At 38.7% G+C, this 18,674-nt stretch overlaps 1 protein-coding gene across 1 annotated transcript in view; it reads left to right on the top strand.

Annotated features, from left to right (window-relative positions):
• Window positions 1-13,122, top strand: part of LOC125242050 (solute carrier family 2, facilitated glucose transporter member 2-like) — a 52,970-nt gene extending 39,848 nt beyond the window's left edge. The window contains exons 4-7 of the mRNA XM_048150753.1: window positions 2,921-3,053; window positions 4,907-5,115; window positions 5,681-5,869; window positions 12,087-13,122. Of these exons, the coding sequence (XP_048006710.1) occupies window positions 2,921-3,053; window positions 4,907-5,115; window positions 5,681-5,869; window positions 12,087-12,323 (768 nt within the window). The 3' untranslated portion in view covers window positions 12,324-13,122. The remainder of the gene's footprint in view (window positions 1-2,920; window positions 3,054-4,906; window positions 5,116-5,680; window positions 5,870-12,086) is intronic.
• Window positions 13,123-18,674: the final 5,552 nt, after the last annotated feature.

Below are 18,674 nucleotides of genomic sequence, written 5' to 3'. Positions count from 1 at the left end.
GCCGAATCCAACATGTTTTGAAAAATTTCTTGACTTTTAGAAAAAATGCTGATAATTTGCAAATTGTGCACAGTAACGCCATCTTTTAGTGCTTGGTCGGCAGGAGATCCCGGGACTTCCACCTTAATAAAATCTGCAGAGGATATTAAATTTGTGATGATTTTAAGTTAAACAATTCTGAAATTGAAGTGTTACTTTTGTTAGAATATGTGATATTTTTAATGTTTTTCCATAATTCTTTTTTGTTTTTCGTATTTTTGGCAATCAACTCCTTTTCGTAATTTCTTTTTAGTTTCTTTAAAAGCTTGTTACAATAATTTCTATATCTAATATATGTTATTTTCTTTATTTCATTGTAAGGATCAGTTTTAACTTGTTTTTGTAATCTATTTCGATTGTTAATGCAGCGAAGCATGCCTTGTGTTATCCATGGCTTAATAATGCGGTGTCTTTTTGATATATTTGTGGTCACAGTATTTTCTTCTATTGAATGAGTCAGCTTACTTATAAGTGTTTCAATAATAATGTTAGGATCATCACAAAACATCAGTTCTTCAGTACTTTTAGATTTAAGACTTTCTAGTGCTTCATCGAAATTAATAACTGTCTTTGTCTTATTTATAAAAGTGTTAATTTTTAGCTTTGAGATACATAAAAATGTTGTGAGATGATCAGTTACGGACGTGTTAAGTATGGCTATCGAGGCTGTCAGTTTTGTCTTATTTAACTGTAACATGAAGTGGTCAAGACAGTTTTTCTCCCTAGTAGGTATTGTATGACCTGATAATATACCATATGATGATAATGTATTTAGATAGTGAGTTCGATTCTTTCGTTCCGTTGACGGCTCAAAGGGCTTTAGCGCTATATTAATATTGATATCACCTGTTATTATTATAGTTTTATTATTAGAATTTATCATTTTAAGTGTGTCCAAGTGAGCACCAAGTGAGTTTACAAAACTTTCTGCATTTTGCTGAGACGGAGATCTATATATGCCTAAAATAATGTTATTTAAGATGTCTAGCTGTAAACATGATCCTTGTGACAGATTTATTTCCTTAATTTTATGTTTTATATTATTTTTCACGTAAATAACCACTCCGTCATTTTGGTTTAATTGACACTCCGTGTGATACGAGTTATAGTTTGGCAGTTGCGGTATAGGTTTGTTTACATTAAGTCTGCATTCTGTCAAGATTATAACATCAGTATCAAAGGGCAGAACACATAATGTAGCCATAAAGTCATCAAAATTTGTGTATATACTCCTAATATTTTGAGATACCATCGTAAAGTCACTATTTTTAATTTTAAAGTATTTATTTAGATCTCCTATATCACATTGTAAAGAGCGCGCTATCTCCAAGCTGTCTATTTCGTTCACGGTTTGAAGTGTGCTATCCATAATGTCCTGGACGGTAGCGCGTCATAATGATAGAGGGTCGCGTGTTTTTTGTTGAGATGTGATTATTTTTATTGCGGCTACACCGGCGATCGATTGTATAGTAATTAATAATATTAGAGTTTACGTGAGTCAATGTGAGTATGTGTATGAGTGGTGTGTAAAAAGAGGATAAGAGTATGAGGTTAGTTATGTGTGTATTTTTACTTGTGTGAGGGATATTCGAAGCATATTTAACAAGTTTAGTTATTATTTGTAAATTGTTAAACATAATTATTATAAAATGTATACATGCTACAAAATATAATATTTCCGAGTGATTCTATTCCGGCTAAGTATATAAAACAATTCTCATTACTTATCTCTAGTCAGTCTTCCTGTAGGAGCCGGTGAACCTGCTCTTCGCTTCTAATCAATATGACTGGAGCTTGTTCGTCTTTCCGCACGTAGACCTTGCCGTATGAGGTCCAGCAGAACTTGTAGTGCTTCGATCTGGCTAGGTCCCGAGCCAGAAAGTGTAGGCGCGAGGCTTTTGGTGTCAGGTGTTCCGATAAGAATACGGGAGTGTCTTCTTGTGTTTTGAATCCCAGATGTTTCGCGCATAGTTTCGTTTTATTTTTAATATTATAAGACTTTGCCATCTTGCAAAAGTCAGACTTAATCAACACAGAGTTTGTTTCAATAACAATGGGCGTATTTTTAACTTCGGTCCTTTTTCCGCGCACCCTGTATATATCTTTAATATCTGACTTGCTAATTTTACAGTCGATAGTCTCAGACAGGCAAGTTACCATTTCAATTAGGTCCTGTTTTGTTTCGTTATCTTTTTTAGGTACATTTTTGATCTCAAAATTCGTTTTTCGGCATCCTGTCTGCAGGAATATACATTATAAACTGCCCCTGCCTCCTAAGCCGGGGTCCTGTGTTCGAATCCTGGTAACATTTATTTGTCTGATGAACACAGATCTTTGTTTTCTATCTAATTTGTGTTTGCTCTATGTATAATATCGTTGTCTGATTAGGTATATACCCACAACACAAACCTTGAGCTTACCGTGGGACTCAGTCAATCTGTATCAAAATGTCCTATAATATCTATTTATTTACTTATTTTATTAGATTATTATGTAAAGCGCTGGTGGCCTAGCGGGAAGAGCGTGCGACTTTCGATCCGGAGGTCGCGGGTTCGAACCCCGGCTCGTACCAATGAGTTTTCCGGAACTTCTGTGCGAAATGTGATTTGATATTTGCCAGTCGCTTTTCGGTGAAGGAAAACATCGTGAGGAAACCGGACTAAGTCCAGTAAGGCCTAGTCACCCTTCGGGTTGGAAGGTCAGATGGCAGTCGCTTCCGTAAAAACTAGTGCCTACGCCAAATCTTGGGATTAGTTGTCAAAGCGGACCCCAGGCTCCCATGAGCCGTCGCAAATACCGGGATAACGCAAGGAAGATGATGAGTTGGAAATAATTTTTACCTATGATATTTTTAAATATACATTTGATATTTTTCTTTCAGCGAGCAAAACTAATAATATCGAAACTAAAGTGCCTACCTCCCGAGCATGAAGCGGTGCTACAAGAATTCAATGGCTTAAAGGACGAAAGCGATCGAGCTAAAGCTTCGGGGAAATTGCATACAATAACAATATGTAAGTTGTAATGGTACTCAAGATACACAGGGTGTAATTTGTATAACCGGCAATAGTTCAAAAGTTGATCATTAAGGTGATTCTGAACCCAAAACAAAATAAAGTGCACCTACCTTAATCTTACCAAACATTATCTTTTCACTTCGTATTTTTTATAAGAATACTCTGTGAAAGATATAGGTAGTATTATACATATGGCAAACAACAAATGCGGACTTCTATAAAATGCTGTCTTAGTAAGAAGTTTAGGAAACGCCATCAAAATATGACATAATTATATTTGTACATTTGTATTTGTATTACATATATAATTATGTAATATTTTCGTCTACAGAATCACGATATACTATACACACATATTATGTTATATATTTGGTTAAACCCGACTGAAGAAAATTTCGTACACGAGCGTACTTTTTTTAATACCTAAAATAAATTGGAGTTCATCTGCTTTTGGCTGCTGGCACCGAAAAGCAATCATTTTGAATGACTTAACAATTGTGCACTGGTTGAAAAAAAAAACGCTTATATTTAATCCAAATATTCCAGATAACTCATTGCACGCAAAAAAACTCACGGGCTAAAGATAGTTTCTAATAAACTCATTCGTATCTTAGGTATGACATTTTCGGCATACAAATACACAGGCAAATTCGAAACTACATACTTAAATATTATTATGGCAAGGATGTAACTCATATCCAACTCAAATATTCGCTCGTGCTTCCCGTAACTGAGCATTACTTTTTTTTTGCCAATCATTTTTTTTTATTGTTTTAGGGAATTTTAGGTCAATTGTACTCAGAATCACGAGTACTTTCAATCTCACTGGGAAACAAGAAGTGTCCCAGAATTTCCATACATTTTTTTTTACTTTCCTATTTTGTTACCCCATACAACATGTACGGAAAATGGTAACAAAATAAGAAAAAATCGTATGGGACAATTTTTTTAACTACTATGATTGAAAAAGCTAGTAATTCTGAGTAGAAATAGCATTTTTTTTTTAATATCACACTTCATAAAAGTGGCAAAAAAAAAAAGAAATGCTTAACTGTATTGGCGCCATAGCCGCACGATAACTCACAATCGCTTACTCTTCGTAAGCGTATCGAAACTAGCTATCATCGCTTTTCTGTAGTGGGGCGACAGGGACAGACTGCAGTTCGATCACTACTTAGCGTCAACGATCACTTCGGTTAGGCCGCCTGATTTCAGTGTACGTTGGAATGGGCCTGACAGATTATTCGGAATAGCCGCTTCCATCAATGCAATTAAGCATTTAGATCAACTAAATTAGTACTTATGAGCTCTGAATTCCATGTGTAATGAATTCCATTACAAGCACGCTTCTCAAAATTACTATTTTGGTTATGTTGGGGTCAGGTTCGTTTGATATGTAGACGGTTGCTAATGCAAAAGCACATACCGGCACATATTTATTCTCCATGACATGAATGCATTCTATGCATTGCCCATGAATTATCACATCAAGCTGTACCAGCCGAAAAGCCTTTCTTCGCCGAAGATTCGCCTAGCTCTATCCTATCTTCGCCTAGCTTTATAAAAGTTGAAACACTCCACCAATTTTTGAGTTTTCTCCCAACATTTTATTAATCGTTTCTTGTCAAACCTGTACCTGTAGGGAATTGACTGTAGACACTTTCCTCTAAAACCATACTGCCAGCCTAGCCCAAAATGTCAATCGTTGATGCTAGACGCCGATCGAAACGAAGTCTGGCTCTGTCGCCCCAATACGGAAGAGCGTTAGAGAAAACTAGCTACGATAAAGATTCTTGTAAGCGTTTGTGCATTTGGCTACCTACCCTGATTTCTACCCATTATTTTCGCAGTCAAAAACCCAATCTGGCGGGACGCCACCAAAATCGGTCTGGTCCTCCACGGCGTCATGATGCTGAGTGGCAGCATCATTTTTCTGGATCAGCAGAAGACGCTGGTTCAGCTCGACTCCCCAATGGATCCTGACAGAGTGCTGACGCTGGCTTGCTTCTGCGCTGGCAGCTTGATATGTGCAGCTGTTATTAGATTTATGGAAAGAAGTGTAAGAAGATATTGATATACTGTCTGTAAGGCCTGAGTGCACGATTATTTCTTCTGTCTGTTACCCTCCGTGAATCTTTCTCACTTGATGGTCTCATCGGAAGATCAGCGCTGGAAGTCACCAGCAACACGCTGAGATGAGGCCAATTCGTGGCACTTCATCCCTTTCTGTCTTGTTGTTATTATGTGTATTTTGTCTTGCCTGTGTTCACGAATAAATGTTTATTCTATTCTATTATTCTATTCGTTTTGGGCTTGCAGTGGGGCGTGCGGAGTGCATGTTGAATAATTGAAGCTAATACAAGTGTTGAGTGAACGCTGCATAGAGTGGATGCACGCTCGCCCACCCTGCTGCACGCCCCGCCGAATGCTTTTCTTCGAGCGTCCACTCAGGCGTTATTCACATCGATTTTGGCTTATTCGTATGCCATTCCCCTTAAAAATCCATCTAATCGTCCATGCATTGACGTCTTATATTGCCACTTCTTAGCGACATAGCTTTCAACTAGTCTAACTTCAATTTCTCATAAAAAAGTACCTTCCTACATTTAAAACGTTTGTTTCAGTACCTCCTAACCTGCGGATTCTTCGTGATAGCTGTGTCCATGGGTATACTAGCGGTATACACACAGGCGGACCTGACGGTCTACACACTACGCTGGGTACCTGTAGCTGCGCTGGGGGTACTCATAGGAGCGTATGGTGTGGTATGGGGTCTGCCTGTAGTGGTGATTACGGAGCTGTTTAACTGTGAGGTGAGTGAGTTATACTGAAGGTCTACAAGCTGCGCTGCGTACCTGTGCCTGCGCTGGGTGTACTTATAGGAGCGTATGGTGTGGTGTGGGGACTGCCTGTAGTGGTGATAACGGAGCTGTTTAACTGTGAGGTCAGTGACAGTTACACTGAAGGTTAAGCTGCGCTGGGTATCCGTGGCTGCGCTGGGGGTACTCACAGGAGCTTATTTTGTGGTGTGGGGGTCTGCCTGTAGTGGTTATAACTGAGCTGTGTAACTGTGAGGTGAGTGACAGAAGGAGGTTCATTTGCACACACGGTGTACACATTCCGCTGGGGTAAAATATACAGGGTGTGATTTTTATAACTTGCAAAAGTTTTTGAATATGATTGGCTCGATTATTTGGAAGAATATATTTAGAATTATAAGCTCAGTCTTACAAAGCTGTCTATGTTCTAACCTAAATGCTTATTTTTCCTTAATTCTACTTTATTACAGTCTGACAAAAAGTCTAGTAATAAGTGTGCCAAGGAGTGGAATTCCTTGCCGGCGGCTATATTTCCGAGCTCACCCGGCAACCTTCAAATCAAGAGTGAACAGGTATCTTCTGGGCGAGCTCACTCCATCGTAGGCCACGTCGTTGCCTTTGGCTAGTCTGCGGCCAAGAGTAAGCCCATTTATATATAAAAAAAAAAATTTGCAACATCGTATCGTTCCATTCAAATTAATGTATGTGAGAAAACCGGACGACACTCCAATGTTGCCACTTTTTTAATTTTTATACTGTACCTATTTATTATTGTGGTACCTATTTATAAATATTTTAAGCATGTTCAAAGTATATTCCAGCTGTATAAGTATTTCACTAGCTCCATAACCAGTTGAGTGTAATGTGTAGGGATAATTACATTTGGGTAAAATATTGTTTTAATAACTTGCGGTTTCGCATATGGCTGCGAGATAATTGTATATGTAGTAATGCTAGACTATAATTTAGACAACTGTGCGTGCCTCTAATTGTTAAAACTACATAGCAAAGACATATATACCTCCGTATAGACAGATACGGTCTGAGAAAAAAACGTACCTCAGTACCATACAGAAAAAGGTACGGTGGCCTAGATGGCATTACACCTTTGGGGTACGCTCAGCTAGATGGCGCTAATATTAATATTTGACATTTTAACACATATCGAGCTAAGAATATGGGCCAAATTGTCAAAACGGAGGTTCAAAAGTTCTAAGCCTCTATCAAGAGATGGCAGTCTATGCACTGTTATTACACATTTTACTTCGACAGTAACTCTCTTATCAAATAATAGTAAAGCCTGGTGCCGTTGCCGAATGGCATTTCTGCGCCGCGAAACGAAAACGAAACGCCGCGAAAGGTAGTCTGGCTCTGTCGCGCCAATACGCAAGAGCGATAGAGATAGATATCTAATTATCTACGAGCGTTTCGTTTTGTGAGCGTTTGTGCCATTCGGCCTACCCTGACCAGAAATATGGACTACCCGCCATGTTGCGGAATTTCATTAGAACTGGTTTTCTTCATATTCAACGAACGGTCACCGCATAGGTACATCAGAATAACTGACTGGCTGGTTGACTGGTAGAGAATGCCTTAAGACATTAAGTCCGCCATTTGTACTTTTTTTCAATTGCGCAATAAAGTTTAAATAAAAAAAAATATTTTCCCCTCACTAGCTCGGAAACACGTGTTTTGTCATTTAATTACCAGCGGGTAAAAACGCATTTTATCCACTAGTGAGCAAAGTAATTTGACCTTGAATAAAGTCAAATTAACTGCTTTAAAATTGATCAAAGTAGGTGAATCTAGTAATAAAGATGATTTACCACCTGTTGGAACTACTGGAAGCAGCGATAAACGCATTTTTTGCGTTGTAGTTTCCTCGCTAATAGTAAGGGGAAAAGTTTTGTGTTACACTAGGGTGCAAATGTATTTTACTTCTCGTGTGTTAAACAACTCGCAAGTTCAGGATTCTATTCTAATAACCACTCGCTTCGCTCGTGGTTCAACTATAGAATCCTTTCACTTGCTCGTTTTTCAATTCCACACTCGGCGTTAAAATACAATTTTGCCCCCTTGTATAACAAATAACTATTATTGAATAAAAAGTAAAACAGTTTTTACATAAGACTTTCCGCTAAACTGTAGAACAGTTTGTTGGCAGGAATAGGCTCCCTTTCATCACATTTACTGTTGTTTCTTAACCTTAGGTGCTAAAGTGTTAGTAGAAGTTACAAACATAGTTAGTTACTTAATACTAATTACTAAATTATTTTATTTTAATTACGTATTTAACTAAAGTTACTATCAGTTTCAAATTGTTTCAACATAAACTTTTTTAATTTTGATTTAAATAGATTAACATAAAGTAACAGCGCCCTCTTCACAATAGTCATATATTTCTGGTTAAGCTTTATACTCGTATTATCATGACCATAAAGAGTGGCTTATTTCACAACTGTGACAATTGTCGCCAGACCATGACACTTCGCTGTTCATTGCCTGTTTAACAAAGAAATATTATCGCTGAGTAACAATGTTACCAGAAGCATAGAATTGTCAGTGTCAAGTGTCAATGTTACTCTCGTAGCAGCGGAAAAATTAAACAAAGGTTCTTCCAGTAAACAATATAATGTAAAAACTAATATATACAATAAAATGGGTACTATCTGTCAGTACGCGAGTAATCGTGCGTGCTTAGATTTGCAGTCGGAACCTAGCCCAAGCCTTATTCGCTTTCGCGAAACAGTGACGTACAATAAGACTTGGATTTCAACATTAAACGAATAAACTTAGTACTATTTACACATATTATACAATTATAAATACCTGCATAAGAGGCAGCCCAACACAAACACACTGTTTTTACAATAGCAGTATTTCACAAGTTTTAAATACAATTAAATAAATAGCACTTGAAATGTATATTAGCCGTCCCCGGCAGAGAAAATTTTGTGCAAAAAAACAAAAGACGCTCGATATGGCCGTACTTTTTCCTCTTAGCGGCCAGTGCGCGCGGCGGCTGCAACATGCAGGTTTGCCATGTTACAATTGTCACGCGCCTAATTCTCAGTATCATAAAGAGGTGCCACTGTATTTAATAGCATAATACAGGGTAAACGCTCACGAAACGAAACGCTCGGAGATATCTATCTCTATCGCTCTTGCGTATTGGCGCGACGAGCCAGACTACCTTTCGCGGCGTTTCGTTTTCGTTTCGCGTCGCAGAATTGCCATTCGGCTACGGCACCAGGACAGTAAGAATGTATCGACATAATAAGATTGATGTTGATACGCGGGACAAAACCGATTACGCTAACGTTCACTCGATTGAGAGAGTGTAATTTTTATAACCGACAATTAAATACTTAAGAACGCAAAATATAAAACAAAATGTTGGCTCGTTGGGTCGATGACATCCGGAAAATAGCGGGTCACAACTGGATGAGACTAGCCCAGGACCGGGTAAAGTGGCGTACTAGAAAAGAGGCCTATGCTCAGCAGTGGGCGATAAAGGGCTGATATGATGATGATGAAAACAAATGTGCCTTAATTATATATTTTTTTTTTTTTTTTTTATACTACGTCGGTGGCAAACAAGTATACGGTCCGCCTGATGTAAAGCGGTCACCGTAACCTATGGACGCCTGCAACTCAAAGAGTGTCACATGCGCGTTGCCACCCCATTAGAAACTTGTACACTCCCTTTTGCTGTGTTAAGTACACAGCAAAAAGGAGTGTACAAGTTCCAAGGAGGGTTCGGGTTGCCGACGACTCAAAGGACAATAGACGGAACAAGTTAGTTCCGTAAGTCCTCCCGTCATCAGCACACCGCACCCTCGTTGAGCTCTGGCAGCCTTACTCACCGGCAGGAACACAACACTATGAGTAGGGTCTAGTGCTATTTGGCTGCGGTCTTCTGTAAGGCGGAGGTACTTCCCCAGTTGGGCTCTGCTCTAGATTCGAGCGAGACGATATCCGCTGTGCTGTGCCCTACCACACAAAGCGGAATATCATTCGCTATGCCCTACCTCCTACTAATATTATATCCAAAATTTCAGAAATTTCATTCAAATTTTAAAATTCCAAGTGTGAGAAGATGAAAATAAACAAGAAATTTTGACGACCAGCTTAGCCTAGTGCGTAGTTACACTGCCTACCAAGCCGCGGTCTCGGGTTCCGGGGTCCGGTAAGAGCATTTAATTGTGTGATGAGCACAGTGTGTTCCTGGAAAATTGATCTTTTCTATGTATGTGGATATTATTTTTATTTTCACACCTAATTCTCAGTATTATAAAGAGGTGCCGCTGTATTCAATAGCATATACAGGATAGTAAGAATGTATCGACATAATAAGATTGATGTTGATACGCGGGATAAAACCGATTACGCTAACGTTTCGCTCGATTGAGCGATCTCGCATGGAATTGGCAGACATTTCATGCGGCGGGGAATTGGTTATAGTATAGACATAATATACAGGGGGTAATTTTTATAACCGGCAATATAACCTTAACTATAAAACAAATCTACTCTGATTTTACCCAAAAATTCCTATGTTCTCTTAAATTACGAACACGACGCGTAAGAAGTTGAAAATCAACTCGCTTTGCGGGTGAGTCGCGTGACGTAACCGCTTTGCAGCGGCATGTGCACTCGTTAGTGTTTTTGAGACAGAATGAAATGCGTAAAGTCTGTGTAATATATATATATATTTAACAGCAAGCATATTATATCCAAAAACTACTGCCGGTTATAAATTTACAGCCTGCTTCGTAAGGATATGCTATGCAAGCCAACGATTCATTGGCGTCAAAATCGTTGGCTTGCATAGCATATCCGCTTGTTTATTGGCGTCAAAATCTCTTTGACACTAAGCGCGCTTTGATGTGTCGCGACTACTTGTAGAAAACGTTCAACCAGCATTGTATGAGATGTCTAAATAGGCGAGACGACTAAAATAAACTAATTAGTCCGTCAGTTAGGTTATCAAAGAATTTTAGACACCTATTTTTTCTTTTTTTACGTAAACGAAAAATGACGACGGTAGGTACAGTGCGTTGAAGTTTCGCGTGACGTCACGCCTAGGTACAATTTTTTACTTAGAAGTGACGTCACGAGCCCCCACTCCGGAACTTTGATGATCTCTTTGTATTTTTTCATTAATTAGAAAAAGCGACAAAATACGTGTGCAGTATTTTTGGACGATCTAACTGACGGACTAAAAACAGAATGCCATTTTTTATGTAGTCGTCATCCCTATCGTCTCCTGGGGGGCGATTTTTGAGTCTCACGCGTTCGAATTCAGAAAATTGTCACTGAAAATAATAGGCAATTCACCGTTTTCAACCGGTATTTTAGTGACAGGGAGACTCAAAAATCGGCCCCCTGGGATGGACAGATATTTCATGCGTTGGAAAGTTAGGTAATAGTTGATTCTATAGCCTAAATAAATTCCCTTGGTTACTCAACTTTGTTATTAGTTCGCAGAAGGAACTTCAAGATAGTCTGTCTGTGTTGCTTTAGGACTTTAGGTGAGGTGATAGTTTCAACCCTATCGTCTGATATGATACTCTTATCGATTTCACAGCCTAGAAATTAAAAAAGTGGGAATAAAGTAAGAGACTTTACTTTGATTGAAAACTACAAAAAATTGTCAATATTATTGAATAATTAAATCTAAGACATTATTAAATACTCATATTACAACCTGTACAACCTTGTTCCTCCGTCCCCATTTCACCTTAGGACCACCAGACAATCGGCAATGCGGCAGCGCTTCACGGTTAGTGTTCCAAAAATACGCACTTTAAGCGTTTCGCTTCAACATTTATTTTGCGAACCGCCAAGGAGTGGAATGCTCTGCCTGAGTCTGTGTTTCGACATGAGTACAATCCAGGTCTGTTTAAAGCAAGAGTAAATAGGTATCTCATAGGTAAGCGTGCTCCACCGTAGACCGCATCATTACTTACCATCAGGTGTGATCGTGGTTAAACGTCTACCTATTCATACAAAAATAAAACTCATATCGAGTCATATTTACAACTTTATACTCTTCACTCTTCCAAATCCTTCATAAAACTGCTAAGAGGGGCATTGAAGATAGCAGTTTTACGTCGGCCTAACTCACGCTTGTATTCCCGTATGTGTAATGTTTATGTATTCATTAGCGGTTATCATTAAGTAACTAAAAGTAATCTGTTTGTTTCAGATTCGATCGCACCAGCTAGCCCTCCTCTACGTTTACTCTCAACTCATAAAGCTGGTGCACCTGTACACCTTCCCACACATCGAGGAATACATCGGAGTTTACACCGTGTTCTATATGTTCGTCGGTATAAACCTGTTTGGGGCGGTGTACTGCCTGTTCCATATACCGCAACTTAAGAATAAGACGACGAGACAGATTGAACGGCAGTTGAAGAGAGTTCCGCTTTTGAAGATGTAAAATTGTAAACTAGTCGAAGTGACAATCGTTGACGCTACGTGGCGTTCGAAACGCAGTCTGGCTCTGTCGCGCTACAGAAGAGCGATAGGGACAGCTAGCTACGATACGCTTACGAAGTGTAAACGATTGTCACGTTTGATAAGTATCAGTTCAGGGGGGTTACCATGAAGTGCTAAAGCCATTCACTTTAGGTTGAGAGAAAGGGACGAAGCTACAGCAGTTCCATAGCTCCGTCCCTCTCTCTCAACCTAAACTGAACGGCTTTAGCACTTCATGGTAACCCCCAGGGGATAAAAGAGAATCAGAATATTTGTACAGCAAATCTAAGCCTCTGACATGAGTTTGATGTTTTAAAATACGATACTGGATATCGGAGACCTCACAGGAAATATATGTAACTTTTGGCACTAAAGTAACAGCGAGGTGGAGAGGTGAGTCTGAGGTGGTCTATGTTATCTGGAAGAGATCGCTCTTCAGCGATAAGACCGCTTCTTGTTTTAACTCTTCTAAGTTGTTGTTTATACTTACTACGAGTAGGTTATATTGTTTCCTGTATTGAGATGTTGTATGTCATTTTCCGTGACGTTGAAGATGTAAAATAACGTAATAAACACTTATTAGAGCCATTTTTGGTTACATTTGTATTGAAACTGCGTTAAAAGTTACATTACTACTAATTTTTTTGATAAGATAGGTTGACATATTTAAAGTCACATACAGGTCGAACGCGATTAATTAACATTATTTTACCTTTTTTCCCAACATTTCGGCCAGGTTGCACTGGCCGTGGTCGCGGAAGACTGACGAACATTAACTAAAAGCGGGTAGATTATAGTTATTTCGTCTACCCCGAACATTTATATAAATTAATATCGAGTAGTTTTGTGGTGTTTACATCTCCGGTGACACTTTGCTGGGACGTCAGTCTTCCGCGACGACGGCCAGTGCAACCTGGCCGAAACGTTGGGAAAAAAGGTAAAAATATAATGTTAATTAATCGCGTTCGACCTGTATGCGACTTTAAATATGTGTACAAAGCGCGAGAACTTAAAGTGTTATAAGATAGGTTGAGATTGTTTTTTTTTTTACTGGAATCTATGTGTATGTATAGTATTATATGTGATGTGTGTATATTTAAAAAAATATAATATACTTATCGACTTTCATAGCTCAATCTCACTCTTTCAATAATAAGAGATGTAAATATTATATTTAGTTATGTAAATAGTAAACTTATGCATGACTAACGAAACAGTTAAATATACCTCTATATGAAAATTAATGGTTCAAGCATGACATGAATGATAGTGTAAATATTAAGTTCAAGTATATTTCTCAATGTCTAATAAAGAAACTTAATTTATAACCATTTTGTTTTACATACCACAATGCCTATTTTGCAGAAGTTCCTTTTGACTCTTTTAATTTCAGTCAAAAGTTGACTGGGAATTCATCCACTAATGTGGATTTGTGTCACAGTTCATTTCACATTTGGTGTTACGGGTTCTGTCTCAGCTATGTGATCACCTTCCTAATTATTGTCGGTTATAAAAATTACAAACTGTAATTTTTAACTGGTTGTGAAACGACATCATAAATCAATATAATGATTATCAATTATGTAATTGTTCACTTTTAATACAATTTTATCGTCCAAAAATCTTCAGGAAACAAGTAGTGCCCGTTCAAACAATAACAGATTGTACTCAAAAACGAAAAACTGCGTGTACTCAAGAAAAGCTCTTTTATTTTCTACTAATAGTATTATTTGTTCTTAATCCCTGGGAAGGCACGTACGGGGGCTTTAGTGAAATACCTTTGTAATAATGGTTACCTAGCCAACCTCACAATCGACGCTTGGTAAGCGTATCTTGGCTAGCTGTCCTTATCGCTCTTCTGTAGTGGCGCGACAGAGACAGACTGCGTTTTGAACGTAGGGTCATTGTCACTTCGGGTTGGCCGGCTGAAAGCGGTTTTTCTTTCCCTGTTTACGTAATTCAGAGGTAATGTATAGAAATTGAGTTAAGTAGATCATAAATATTTATTGGAAAATTACAAGATGTATAGAAGATGTATAAAATTACATACGCGCATTAACGAAAAAAATACACTACACTACACTACTACTTACAGAAGACCGCAGCCAAATAGCACTAGACCCTACTCATAGTGTTGTGTTCCTGCCGGTGAGTAAGGCTGCTAGAGCTCAACGAGGGTGCGGTGTGCTGATGACGGTAGGACTTACGGAAATATTATAACTTGTTCCGTCTATTGTCCTTTGCGTCGTCGGCAACCCGAACCCTCCTTAGAACTTGTACACTCCTTTTTGCTGTGTACTTAACACAGCAAAAGGGAATGTACAAGTTTCTAATGGGGTGGCAACGCGCATGTGACACTGTTTAAGTTGCATGCGTCCATAGGTTACGGTGACCGCTTTACATCAGCCGGGCCGTATGCTTGTTTGCCACCGACGTAGTATAAAAAAAAATTGACAACGCATTGTTTAGCTGTGTAACCATGGCAACCCATTGTTATAACGATACTGCGCGCGTGCGCGGTAAGCCGGCGGGGGATGGCTTTGGGCAGCTGCGCTGGCAGTGCAAAATACAGAAAACAGTGAGAATTTTACGAAAGTTATTATAGAAAACTATTAACAACTAAGCAACGTAGAAAAAGTATTGTATGCAACGGTGTTTAACTGATCTTCACTCATATTATTAAATTAAAACGGGACTTAATCGCGTAAAACTTAAGTTTTATATTTAACCCGACGTTTCGGACATGACATTACGTCCGTGGTCACGGGTAGACTGGCTGGGAGTTGTATCAACATCTTCTAGCTGTACGAGTTTTTCGAACTACCCGCACTTGATTGTCATCAGTCACTTTTACGCTAGGGTTGCCACTCTGCCTACGCGCATTAACGAAATAATTGAAAACGCATTGTTTGGCTGTGTTTTGCAACCCATTGTTATAACGATACTGCGCGCGTGCGCGGTAAGCCGGCGGGGGATGGCTTTGGGCAGCTGCGCTGGCAGTGCAAAATACAGAAAACAGTGAGAATTTTACGAAAGTTATTATAGAAAACTATTAACAACTAAGCAACGTAGAAAAAGTATTGTATGCAACGGTGTTTAACTGATCTTCACTCATATTATTAAATTAAAACGGGACTTAATCGCGTAAAACTTAAGTTTTATATTTAACCCGACGTTTCGGACATGACATTACGTCCGTGGTCACGGGTAGACTGGCTGGGAGTTGTATCAACATCTTCTAGCTGTACGAGTTTTTCGAACTACCCGCACTTGATTGTCATCAGTCACTTTTACGCTAGGGTTGCCACTCTGCCTACATACAACACTCACGACATCCGATGGTATGGGACGGGAAGTTTTCTCACGTTTACACTTGCTAATCACTGGATTCCACGAAGATGAAATCCCTTGCCCTTCATTTTGATTGAAATTACGATGTTTCCTGATTTCAATCGCTTCACGTACTTTCCTGCTATAGTAAAGACGTTCAGTTGAAAGGACTTTGGGATTATGCAGTTCAATCCAGTGGTTCGGTCCTGACTCTAGCAAATGCTATGACTATATAAAACGTAAGTTTTACGCGATTAAGTCCCGTTTTAATTTAATAATATGTGTTTAACTGAGTCAAAAAATACTCGTGGCGTCTTCGCCTCAAATTGTTACCCACGCTACTCATCTTTTTTGACCTCCTTTAAACGCCTGTTGGATAAAATAATATTTTCGCACCTTTTTTAGTGCCTTTTAGGTTGGTCTAAAGTATCAGAAGTGTGTTACAAATTGGAGAAAATTTTCTGGCACATTACTACGGACGCACCGGCGCGTAGGCTTGATCCGATATCAGTCCGGGTATATAAGTCCTTTGTACGCCGTAAAATGCGGCGCTTAGCCCTATACACTCGGGTGTATAGGCGCTCCGTCCTATAACGAGTAAAGGGCGTTTAACCGCCCGACTCATTGAAATTCCATTTCAAAAAAAAAAAAAAATGCGGCGATGGGTAAACAAACAAGAGATTTCAGAAGTGCCACCATGATTTTTTTGATGTAAGAGTTTGGGCACTTAGGATGTACCTATTTTTAACCCCCGACGCAAAAACGACGGGGTGTTATAAGTTTGACGTGTCTGCCTGTCGGTCTGTCTGTCTGTCTGTCTATCTGTCTGTCTGTCTGTCTGTCTGTTTGTCTGTCTGTCTGTGTGTGTGTCTGTCTGTAGCATCGTAGCTCCCGAACGGATGAACCGATTTTGGTTTAGTTTTTTTGTCTAAAAGCTGAGTTAGTCGGGAGTGTTCTTAGCCATGTTTCATGAAAATCGGTCGACTATGTCGCGGTCGGGGGTTTTTTCAAAATTTTAATTTTGTGGTTAGGTTAGTAATAGACATGTCTCGTTTGAGAGGGATAAAAGATAACGTGTGAGGGGTCAAGAATTTCACCACCCCTTTCCCCTCGTAAGAGTAGATTATTGATTCAATTGTAGGTATACTGCTAAGCCGCGGTCCTGGGTTCGAATCCTGGTAAGGGCATTTATTTGTGTGATGAGCACAGATATTTGTTCCTGAGTAATGGATGTTTTCTATGTATATAAGTATGTATTTATCTATTTAAGTTATTTATTTATTATAAATGGGCTTACTCTTGGCCACAGACTAGCCAAAGGCAAAGACGTAGCCTTAAGTATGTATATCGTCGTTTAGCACCAGCTTTGCTTAGTTTGTGGCTACGTTGATCTGTGTAAGGTGTCCCCAATATTTTTTTTTATTGTAGCCTATAGTCTAAGAAGCTGTCACTACAATATCACAATTTCGTTTATTAAAGTGCTACAGAAACATTATGAACCAATTTGCAACGTGCTCTGCCTTTCCCTTTTGGAAACAAAAGCGTGAGGTTATGTGTTTATTTTAAATTCAGGATTGATTACAAAATTAAGGCTTTTAAAATAATACATATAATAATGTAACATGACTGAAATATCGAAACTTAAACAACATTAACTTCCGAGAGCACAAACCTTCCTAAAAAAAACTTTTTCCCCTCACTAGCTCGGAAAAACGTGCTTTGTCCTTTAATACCAGCGGGTAAAAATGAATTTTATCTACTAGTGGGTAAAGTAATTTGACTTTGAATAAAGTCAAATTAACTGCTTTAAAATTGATAAAAGTAGGTGAATCTATAATAAAGATGATTTACGACCTGTGGAATAACTGGAAGCAGTGATAAACGCATTTTTTGCGTTGTAGTTTCCTCGCTATAGTGAGGGGAAAAGTTTTGTGTTACATTCGGGTGCAAATGTATTTTACTTCTCGTGTGTTAAAAAACTCGCAAGTTCAGGATTCTATTTTCGAAGGATTCAACTATAGAATCCTTTCACTTGCTCGTTTTTCAATTCCACACTCGGCGTTAAAATACAACTTTGCCCCCTTGTATAACAAATAACTATAAATACATCTAGGAATACAAATATTAATTCTACCAAAAAAAAACTTGTTCACAAAACGCCGCGTTTTGCCTTTTTACGACCTCTAATACACTGCACTACGGACCTGATTTATTTATTTCCGAGCATCCGGTGAAGTAAGCGAGAGCAACGGATCGTATTCCCTGATTCCTGGCCTCTTTATATGCTATGTTTACACGGGCTTAGTAGCTGATGCTTAGTACTTGTCACATACAAACAAAGTTATTTACGCCATCCGGAGAGAGGATTTCATTCTGGCCTATTTATATGTTAGGTTTACATGGGCTTTGAAGCTAATGCTTAGTACTTATCCCGTACACACATAAAATTAGGTACCTACACCATTCGGGGAAACAGGCGGAGCAGCGGATCGTACCGTGAGATTTCATTTTGGCCGAATTACATGCTAGGTTTACAAGGCCGTAGTAACTATATAATGATTAGTCTTGTCACATAAAATTACATTCATAAACTCACGCCATACGAAGAAACAACTGCAAGTGCAAATAATTATAAGCCGGTTTTAAGCGACGAGTGTCTATCCCCAGGTAAAATGTGCTCATCAGTACTTGCTACTATTTGAGTAAGTAAAAAAAGTGGAAAATTACTGAGGTGAGACTTGAATTCACGACCTCTGTATAAAAAAAATAGTTTCTAACTACTTGAACTTTCAATTGCAGTAATACTAAGCACTTAATATACGATATTTACATACATGTGACAAGTACTTAGCATTAGCTGCTAAATCGGTGTAAACCTAGCATTAAGGGATGATGCTAAATTTCTAATGGGATATTGAAGAATGTCAGACTAAAAGGGAAGGTAAAAGTAAAAAGTTAATAATTTAGCTTGTATTTCGAAATA

Source organism: Leguminivora glycinivorella, unplaced genomic scaffold (assembly GCF_023078275.1).
Source record: "Leguminivora glycinivorella isolate SPB_JAAS2020 unplaced genomic scaffold, LegGlyc_1.1 Scaffold6, whole genome shotgun sequence".
Lineage (NCBI taxonomy): Eukaryota > Metazoa > Arthropoda > Insecta > Lepidoptera > Tortricidae > Leguminivora > Leguminivora glycinivorella.
The sequence above is the reverse complement of the archived record's forward strand: the minus strand, read 5'-3'. Positions and strand labels throughout refer to the sequence as shown.